This window comes from Gnatocerus cornutus, chromosome 5 (assembly GCF_029298725.1).
Source record: "Gnatocerus cornutus isolate USDA-ARS CGAHR chromosome 5, icGnaCorn1.1, whole genome shotgun sequence".
Lineage (NCBI taxonomy): Eukaryota > Metazoa > Arthropoda > Insecta > Coleoptera > Tenebrionidae > Gnatocerus > Gnatocerus cornutus.
In genome coordinates, this window is record NC_142237.1 from 18643932 (window position 1) to 18654833 (window position 10902).

Sequence of the window (10902 nt, forward strand, 5' to 3'; positions counted from 1 at the left end):
AATTATTTACATAAAATTGAAAAATTTTCGAATGTTTCCCAAATAAAATTTCGAAAATCTTTCTCATCGTAGCATAAATTTTTGAATTTTGTGTGCTTGATTAAGAATTTAAAGCTAGTATATTCTGAAAATTTTAGGTGAATAACTCTTAAACCAAAATAATTACCAGACTTGAGAGAATGTCCTGGTAAAATTTGTTATTTTTAAATCAAGTTTGAATTAAAATTTGCAAACTTTTTCACACCGCAGTGTCAGTTAATTAAAAATTAAAAAAAAAAATAAAATTTAAAGCCAGTAGCTCTCAAAATTAATAATTTACTGAAGAATATTTTGCAAAAAACGCTAAAATTTCGTTAATTTTGTAATTAAAATTTCTCAAGTTTCCACCATCCAGATGTAATTTTAAAATTTCGGGTACTTAATAAACATTACAAAAATAGTGAATCTTGAAAATTTGAAACCAAAAAATAAATAATTTACAAGACTTAATAAAACGCTATGTTGAAATTGCTAATTTTTTGATATCAAAAATTCTAAAATTTTTCCCGCCGAAACAACAATATTTTGACAATAATCGAAAATTTTGAAAATTTGAAGTTTGTTAGGGTAACGTAGCCAGTGATTGGCAGGTTTAATAAGCCTTCATGTAAACTTAGATTGCAACACACTTTGTGGTATTTATCTACGGAAATAAGAATGGAAATTCAGTTTTCATCATTTTAGTAAAAAAGAGTTGCAGGTAAATAAGTTGATATTTCATTTATTCCAAAAAAATAAAAAAATTAAAATACGAATGGGAAAGGAAACAACATATTGAACATATCAAAAACACAAAGTGAAGACAGAGTAGGCCAATAACTAGGCAAAATAAACAAAAAAATATTATTTTTTAACTATTTAGGACAATAACTGATAAATTAAACACAAATTAAATGATCAACTTAACGATTACTAATACATTTGAAGCAATTTTTGAAAAGATGAATTTCTTTCAGCGAAATTTAGCCTTAGAAGTCAATCGCTATGTGTGTTACTCCACCCGCAAAAAAAATAAAACAAATAATACATACAAAAATGATGAAATTTTTTTATTAAACAAGTCGAAAATTTCCTTTACGAACAGCTCTGATAGGCATAAATTTATTAATTGTAATACGTAATAAAAAAATTGGAATGTAGGCAACCAATTATACAAACATATTAAATGTTTTTTGACACAATCCTATAATGTTTTATTATCGATACTAAATCAATATACGCAAAAAAAAACATTTTAATTATACGCAGAGTGAGTCATTCATTGCTGAATCAAAAAAAATTGCTCTTTTTTTAATATACAGAGTGATTCCAACTTGAGCCACCCAACCGTACAAGACGCGCTTTATGGTATCTGACTGCATCGTTAAAATTTTGCAAACGACATTACAGCATTGTTCTCTTTATCTTTCTTTTAATATACAATGGGTGGATGGTTTTATGAGATATTCTAATAAGACGTCTGTAACATCCTCTAGCGAAGTTACGACAATAAACAATAACTCTATAGTCTATTAATTTTATTGCGGGAAAACAGCAAAATCCCCGCAAAATTTAGGACTTAATTTCAACTTCGCACATTGAATTTATTGCTGTTTCAGGTAACTTTTTTCTTAATTTTCATAATTTAACAGTTTCGTCATTCATTATTAGTAATTAGACTCGTTAAAACTAAGTATTTATTAAGTGTCAATGTACTTATGTACAAACTATGAGCAATTAAAAAAATGATTTGATGGGTGATCGCTAAATTTTGTTGACTAGTAGCTAATGTCGCAATGGTCCAATTTCCTGGCCATGACTTCAGGGCGTTTGGCCGCAATAGTCTCCGATTTTCTCCGCAACACAATCGAACACGTCATAGGCAATATCGCACGTTTTTCCATGTTCTGTAACAAATCAAAAAACAATAACAGAAGATAATTTCTTGGGTAATTAGGTCAGGCGATAAAATTACGCAAATACCTGTCATAACCCGTGAGAAAATCAACTTTTTTTAAACAGATACGAACCTTGGAGGGATTCAGACGTTTTGATGTAAGTTTTTTGGGCTTTGTTCAAGCAAAAGTTCACCGATTGGAGGGTCGCAATGACGTAGTCTTTCTGGGTTATGCCTTCGGTGTAGAGAGCTACGAGGCCGTCCACTGTGGGGAAGCCTCTGTCATTAACCTAAGCCAAAATATAATTGTTTAAGTTTGCATAATGGTATAACAAACTGGTATTAGAGCCTCATTTCCTCAATTGCGGTTTTGCAATGTGAAGTTGCATAAAAGTATTTATTCTAGAAAAACCAAGGGCAGGCCTTGTACCGATATCAATTGTTTCAATTAAAAATAGAAAGTTTCAATTAACTGGAAAAATTGTCACCGTTATCTAGTCTAGGCGGCTCGACGTTTTTCTGTGTAGTGGTAGCACTGTTATCTAACGATTTTGACATTTCAGCGGCATAATTTGCATTTCAATTAGCGATTAACCTTAAACTGTCAAAGGTGCGTTGAAAAAAAGGAAAAAATGCGACAAGCATAAAGACAGTAATTATGATGGCAGAGAAATCGTCCAATATTTCATAATGGACGTCAATAGTAATAAATTATATTATAGTTAGACCTTTACATAAGAAATGTGCCACTTTTCGAAATATACGTTTAGCAATATTCTTCAACTTCTTTAATCATATTTTGATAACGTTTGTACACGAAATGACTCAAGTCACAAAAATTCTAGTTTTTTGTACTAATTAAACCTGTGATATAATTTTTAGTTGGTCTTTTAATCAAAAATTTGTCAAATTTCTCCATTTCAGCTATAATTTCGTATTTTACGGTTCAACAAAAAAAAAACGAACAAAAAATACAAAATTCTGAAAATTTGAAGCCTCTAACTCCCAAAATTATTGATTTTTAGCTAATCTCTCAAACTAGTTATCAAAAATACTAAGAATACTAAAAATGCTTAGCATTTTCTGACGAAATTTGGTGTTTGCGGATAAATAGCATTAATAAACCGTCGAAACCCAGTAAATTTACAAAATTTAAAGACTATAGCTCTGAAAATAAATATTTAAAGAGTTCATAGAACTGTCTAATAAAACTACAAATTTTTACTTGGTTTTTCAGTCAAAAATTTTTAAAATATTCTCTAGTAAAACTATAATTTTAATTTGGTGCCTTTAATAAGTAGTCTAAAACCAGTAAATCCCCAAATTTTAAAACTAATAGATCTAAAAATAAATAATTTGCAAGAGTCAATAGGGCGCTCTAATAAAACTGCTAATTTTTAGTTGGTCACTCAATCAAAAATTTTGAAAATATTCTCGAGTAATACTATAATTATTGTCTAACTTGGTGATCTTAATAGACGGTCGAAAAACAATATTTCCAATATTTCAAATTTATATCTCACAAAATAAATAATAAAAGTTAATAGAAAACTCTCTGATGAAACTGCTCATTTTTAGTTAATTTCTCATTTCAAAATTTTTAAAATATTCTTCAGTAAAACTATAATTTTGAAATTTATATCTCTCAAAATAAATAATCGTTAATTTTTAGTTGGTCTCTCATTTAAATTTTTTTAATTTCCCCGAATAAAACTATTTATAATTTTCCAATTTGGTAACTTTATACATAGTTCAAAAACAGTAGGTAAATCCCCAATATTTGAAAATTTTTAAAATATTTTCCAGTAGAACTATAATTTTTTAATTTGGTGGCTTTAATCAACAGCCAAAGACCAGTAAATACGCAAAATTTGAAGCTTATATCTTCCGAAATAAAGAATTTACAATAGTTAGTAGAACGCTCTGATAAAACTGCCAAGTTTTAGTTGATCTCTCAAGTGAAAAATTAAAAAATATTTTATAATTTGGTGTAGTTTAGTGTCTTTACTAAAAGTAGTTTAAAACCAGTAAATTCTCAAATTTTAAAATTTATGACTTTCCAAATAAATAATTTACAAAAGTTAAACTAATTTTTTATTTAATTTTTCAATAAAAATTTTAAAAATTCCGTTAGTGCAGTTATAATTTTGAAATTTCATGCGGTCGATAAGTAGTTCAAAACTAACAAATTCTGAAATATTCAAAAGAATTTGTATCATCATATCGTAAACTGTCCCAAAATCGTTCCAAAGATTCCAATTTTTTGTTTAAATGGAGCAAACAACTTTTATTTTAAGCACTTTCCTCAGTACAATTACCTTCTGCCAAAACTTTCTTTGATGCAACTTAATCACCGTGACAACGTTACGAAATTTTGATTCCATTACCAAATTTCCACCAAAAATTCACTTACCGCTTTCATTTTACGGTAGACACACTGAAGCAGGCACTAAAACAGAAATCGTGCTAAAAGTCAGTTAATTAACATTCATCGACAATAAACCCAGATCTAGTTTTCATTCGCTAATTTGCAATTACCAAACCGAAAATTGGGACCACATTGTGTGCAACTTGATGCAAGTTATGTAACTTTAAGTAAAGTTCTGTTTTCAATGAGTAAATGATAACCAGTTTAGAAAGCTGATTGCAAAATGTATGTCGAGACTTTAATTTTGAGGGAAATGTTTGGGTTATTGTTGATGAAGAGGTCATTGACGAAACTGGAGGACTCACCCCGGCGATCCGCTTCTCGTCGTCGGAGAATGTGGAGCGCTTGGTTCTGCTCTTCTCGGGGTTTTGGTGATTGAGGGCTTCAAGAGCCTCTGCGAGAAAAAAACAGAACCTGTTAAATTTAATGGTAGAAAGTAAATTTATCGTGCTTTCTAGATAGATTAAGAAGTGCAGGTCCGACTCAGGCACGTTTACCCTATGTTCTCACCGAAAACAAAAATAAGTCATAAATTATTAATAAGCAAAAAATTCCGTTTCCAAACATATAATTATTGTGACGTTAATCTCTAACAAAACATCTAAAAATGAGAAAATCAAACTGTGACCTTAAAGCAGAGAATGGCATTTTCATGGACATTACCTGACAAAATCGCCAATTTGATCTCATCCTGGCACTGATTGATAACATCTTCAATCTTCTTCGGCGCCGTGGGTGGAATTTCACATTTATTCGCCACCTAGACGAAGAATTAGCTCGATCAAACAACAAAAATCTTACCTGTGTCTCGCTGTTAACAACAGCAACAACCGCCAAAATAACAAATATTTTCGCGCACATTTTCAACTCCATCCGCACTTCTTCACCGAGTGAAATAAAGTGATCCACCGCGGCTCAAGACGAATTACATACAAGAAGATTTTAATTGTAACAGGTTTGCAAGAAATGTGGGGAGTGTGACAGAACCAATAAAAATCGCTCGAATGTTGATGAAATCATGTAAATATATGTCTACAAACGCTGCCTTTATAAATATTCACCGCAATGGACTTTCACTGTTAAATAATAGTAATGCTTGAGTTGTGTGAAGATGATGAAGATAAATGCGAATGATTTTGGGGCAAAATTTGTACAATGGGAGGTTGTGATGCAACGATGGTAAATCAGTTACACTTGTTAAGTTCCATCCTGACATTAATTTGCTGCTTAAGTACACATTGGGAGATTTAAGAAGATAAGTCGATTGGGATCTTGAACGAAATTGGTTCAAATTTATTAGGTTCCGAATGGTGTTGTGTAAGGATACAAAGCGTGCGCAATTAGATCATTTCCTTTTCCTCCTCATGTTTAATTTTAATATTATTACGACTTGCTAAACGGGGTAAAGAAAGTCGAGTTTGAAATTGTTTATTAGCTTCCTTCATTTCACTGGTTTCGAAGTGGTTTCAACAATCAGAGGGTTTTTAATTAATTATATTTCCGTAAATGTTCTTTTAATTAAATTATAAATTAATTATTTATTTATAATTTTTATGTTGAATTCCGCCTCAGTGCGTCTGGTGTATGCAACCAACATTACACAGATGGTAACAAATCGATTATATCAAGCCCAATTCTTGGATTTACAAAACATTTCTTCCATTTCATTAATCAAGTTTATAAATAATTAAGTCAAACAAATCCGTTTTTTATTAATTGTCATGGCGACCACTCGCATCATACAGTGTGTCAATTGATACGTTAAGTAAAATGTTGCCAAATGAAAATCAACCAAAAATTGAATCTAAAAACCAGAAAAATATGGGAAATGTAGATTTTTATTAATACAATTCGTTATCAAGTTGTTAATGAGTAATTCAACATAATTTGTTCTTAGTTTTATTTTTCAATTTCTTAAACAAATCAGTTGAATGCTGCCAACTTTAAAACGCTATAACTTATTAAAGAAGATAAAAAATAACTTCCGATTGTATAATAATCTATGTTTTACGATTCTACGGTATAGTTTAGTGTCCATAAAGTGACTCTTTATGGCGTCCGTAATGATAAAGTAAAACGGCCGCTTATCAGTGTCAAATAATTATGAATAATAATACAATTTAACCCCCTGTATGCGTTGTAAATTGTATCGTCATACACAATTTTGGACTTGGTATAAAGAAGAAATTCCTTCTTAGAGGAAAGAATATTCCTTAGCTTTCAACGCTATTCTAGTTATTTCTTCCATTTTATGCACGATTTAAATAGTTTACTTTGGAACCGTCACAAGTTTCGATATCAAAACTCATTCTTTTGAAAGAAAATTATCTTCATCTACATACAAAACGCAGTTTTCGCAAAAATTCATGACTAAAACTATGCCAAACTTCTGATATTGATATCTCGCTTATTTTTAAGAGTATACTTAAGTTATTCAGTTCACATCAGTGAACGCAGAATTTTACGCAGATTCCAAATCTGGGATTTAAATTCAGATACGACTGCAAATAACCGAGTTATGGCTGATTAAAATTTTGAAATGTTGATTTTCTTTTTTTCTCATTTTTCCTTATTTTTAAAGCTAAATATCTCGGAAACTATTTGAGATATTGAGATGCGGTTTGCGCCATTCTTTTTCTCGGCTCATTTTACGTTAGAAAATGTTATCAAAAGCCCAAAATTCGATAGTCGATTTTCGCGAAAAAAAAACCCACTAAATCGATAAAAAAATTTCATTTTTTTTATTTTTGGCCATAACTCGTAAGCTATTTGTCCGATCGATCTCAAATTTAGCCAGTAGATAGATTTCGAGCTCCTCTTTCGACTGATGTATAATTCAAAGCTATTAAACGTCGTTTTCATTTTGAAAATATTGATTGAAAATCACCCTAAAATGACGTTCTCAAAACAGTTTTTGGCCAATGCCTCGTTTATTTATTAAGCAAACTCAACAAATTTGGGTCTCATTTTACGCAGAATGTCACGCTGAATCCAAAAACATGAGAATTTTCAATTTTCGTCAACAAATAACTGAGTTATGGTCGTTTGAATTTTTGGGTTGTCGCCAGAGGGCCAAATTTTTGAAGGTTCCAAACAATTCGTGCTCAATATCTCGAAAACTATTCCAGATATTCGAATGCGGTTTGCGGCATCGTTTTTCTCGCGATTTTTTACATAAGAAATAGTTTTTAGATTTTCCAATACTCGAAATTTGCAAATTTTCGCAAAAATTCATGATTAAAAAACTATGCCAAATTTCTCATATCGATATCTCGCTTATTTTTTAGAGTAAACTTGAGTTATTATACATCACTGAACGCAGAATTTTACGCAGATTCCAAATCTGGGATTTAAATTCACATACGACTGCAAATAACCGAGTTATGGCTGATTAAAGTTTTGAAATGTTGATTTTCATTTTTTCTCAATTTTCCTTATTTTTAAAGCTAAGTATCTCGGAAACTATTTGAGATATTGAGATGCGGTTTGCGCCATACTTTTTCTCGGCTCATTTTACATTAGAAAATGTTATCAAAAGCAAAAAATTCGATAGTCGATTTTTCGCAAAAAAAAAATCCGACTCAATCGTTAAAAAAATTTCATTTTTTTTATTTTTGGCCAAAACTCGTAAGCTATTTGTCCGATCGATCTCAAATTTAGCCAGTAGATAGATTTCGAGCTCCTCTTTCGACTGATGTATAATTCAAAGCTATTAAACGTTGTTTTCATGTTGAAAATATTGATTGAAAATCACCCTAAAATGACGTTCTCAAAACAGTTTTTGGCCAATGCCTCGTTTATTTATTAAGCAAACTCAACAAATTTGGGTCTCATTTTACGCAGAATGTCACGCTGAATCCAAAAACATGAGAATTTTTAATTTTCGTCAACAAATAACTGAGTTATGGTCGTTTAAATATTTGGGTTGTCGCCAGAGGGCCAAATTTTTGAAGGTTCCAAACAATTCGTGCTCAATATCTCGAAAACTATTCCAGATATTCGAATGCGGTTTGCGGCATCGTTTTTCTCGCGATTTTTTACATAAGAAATAGTTTTTAGATTTTCCAATAATCGAAATTTGCAAATTTTCGCAAAAATTCTTGATTAAAATACTATGCCAAACTTCTCATATCGATATCTCGCTTATTTTTTAGAGTAAACTTGAGTTATTATACATCAGTGAACGCAGAATTTTACGCAGATTCCAAATCTGGGAGTTAAATTCAGATACGACTGCAAATAACCGAGTTATGGCTGATTAAAATTTTGAAATGTTGATTTTCATTTTTTCTCATTTTTCCTTATTTTTAAAGCTAAATATCTCGGAAACTATTTGAGATATTGAGATGCGGTTTGCGCCATTCTTTTTCTCGGCTCATTTTACATTAGAAAATGTTATCAAAAGCCCAAAATTCGATAGTCAATTTTTCGCGAAAAAAAAATCCGACTCAATCGTTAAAAAAATTTCATTTTTTTTATTTTTGGCCAAAACTCGTAAGCTATTTGTCCGATCGATCTCAAATTTAGCCAGTAGATAGATTTCGAGCTCCTCTTTCGACTGATGTATAATTCAAAGCTATTAAACGTTGTTTTCATGTTGAAAATATTGATTGAAAATCACCCTAAAATGACGTTCTCAAAACAGTTTTTGGCCAATGCCTCGTTTATTTATTAAGCAAACTCAACAAATTTGGGTCTCATTTTACGCAGAATGTCACGCTGAATCCAAAAACATGAGAATTTTCAATTTTCGTCAACAAATAACTGAGTTATGGTCGTTTGAATTTTTGGGTTGTCGCCAGAGGGCCAAATTTTTGAAGGTTCCAAACAATTCGTGCTCAATATCTCGAAAACTATTCCAGATATTCGAATGCGGTTTGCGGCATCGTTTTTCTCGCGATTTTTTACATAAGAAATAGTTTTTAGATTTTCCAATACTCGAAATTTGCAAATTTTCGCAAAAATTCATGATTAAAAAACTATGCCAAATTTCTCATATCGATATCTCGCTTATTTATTAGAGTAAACTTGAGTTATTATACATCACTGAACGCAGAATTTTACGCAGATTCCAAATCTGGTATTTAAATTCAGATCCGACAACAAATAACTGAGTTATGGCCGATCAAAGTTTCGGATAGTTAATTTTCATTTTTTCTCATTTTTCCCAATTTTCAAAGTTAAATATCTCGGAAACTATTAGAGATATTGAGATGCGGTTTGCGCCATTCTTTTTCTCGGCTCATTTTACATTAGAAAATGTTATCAAAAGCCCAAAATTCGATAGTCGATTTTTCGCGAAAAAAAAATGCGACTCAATCGATAAAAAAATTTCATTTTTTATATTTTTGGCCATAACTCGTAAGCTATTTGTCCGGTTGATCTCAAATTTAGCCAGTAGATAGATTTCAAGCTCCTCTTTCGACTGATGTATAATTCAAAGCTATTAAACGTCGTTTTCATTTTGAAAATTTTGATTGAGAATCACCCTAAAATGACGTTCTCAAAACAGTTTTTGGCCAATGCCTCGTTTATTTATTAAGCAAACTCAACAAATTTGGGTCTCATTTTACGCAGAATGTCACGCTGAATCCAAAAACATGAGAATTTTCAATTTTCGTCAACAAATAACTGAGTTATGGTCGTTTGAATTTTTGGGTTGTCGCCAGAGGGCCAAATTTTTTAAGGTTCCAAACAATTCGTGCTCAATATCTCGAAAATTATTCCAGATATTGGAATACGGTTTGCGGCATCGTTTTTCTCGCGATTTTTTACATAAGAAATAGTTTTTAGATATTTCAATAGTCGAAATTTGCAAATTTTCGTGAAAATTCATGATTAAAAAACTATGCGAAACTTCTCATATCGATATCTCCCTTATTTTTTAGCGTAAACTTGAGTTATTATACATCAGTGAACGCAGAATTTTACGCAGATTCCAAATCTGGTATTTAAATTCAGATCCGACAACAAATAACTGAGTTATGGCCGATCAAAGTTTCGGATAGTTGATTTTCATTTTTTCTCATTTTTCCCAATTTTCAAAGTTAAATATCTCGGAAACTATTAGAGATATTGAGATGCGGTTTGCGCCATCGTTTTTCTCGGCTCATTTTACGCTAGAAAATGTTCTCAAAAGCCCAAAATTCGATAGTCGATTTTTCGCAAAAAAAAATTGCGATTCAAACGATGAAAATTTTTCATTTTTTTTATTTTTGGCCATAACTCGTAAGCTATTTGTCCGATTGATCTCAAATTTAGCCAGTAGATAGATTTCAAGCTCCTTTTTCGACTGATGTATAATTCAAAGCTATTAAACGTCGTTTTCATTTTGAAAATATTGATTGAAAATCACCCTAAAATGACGTTCTCAAAACAGTTTTTGGCCAATGCCTCGTTTATTTATTAAGCAAACTCAACAAATTTGGGTCTCATTTTACGCAGAATGTCACGCTGAATTCAAAAACATGAGAATTTTCAATTTTCGTCAACAAATAACTGAGTTATGGTCGTTTGCATTTTTGGATTGTCGTCAGAGGGCCAAACTTTTCAAGGTTCC

At 31.1% G+C, this 10902-nt stretch overlaps 1 protein-coding gene across 1 annotated transcript; it reads right to left on the minus strand.

Moving 5' to 3' along the window:
* Positions 1–1701: 1701 nt before the first annotated feature.
* Obp73a (Odorant-binding protein 73a) lies at positions 1702–5404 on the minus strand. Its single transcript, XM_088036516.1, has 6 exons — positions 5145–5404; positions 5007–5103; positions 4649–4737; positions 4329–4364; positions 2049–2205; positions 1702–1925 (listed from the first exon to the last, which is right to left on the minus strand). Exons 1-6 carry the CDS (start codon positions 5214–5216, stop codon positions 1840–1842), a joined length of 537 nt encoding a protein of 178 aa, XP_087892642.1. The 5' UTR covers positions 5217–5404; the 3' UTR covers positions 1702–1839.
* Between the last annotated feature and the right edge of the window lie 5498 nt (positions 5405–10902).

Bases quoted from the DNA above. Each gene is read 5' to 3' on its own strand.
- Obp73a (XM_088036516.1), bottom strand. From the start codon at position 5,216: ATGGAGTTGAAAATGTGCGCGAAAATATTTGTTATTTTGGCGGTTGTT. The intron at 4,365-4,648 runs GTGAGTCCTCCA...TTTCTGTTTTAG, and splicing joins ACGAGAAGCGGATCGCCGGG to TGCCTGCTTCAGTGTGTCTA. The intron at 1,926-2,048 runs GTTCGTATCTGT...GATTTGTTACAG, and splicing joins AACGTCTGAATCCCTCCAAG to AACATGGAAAAACGTGCGAT.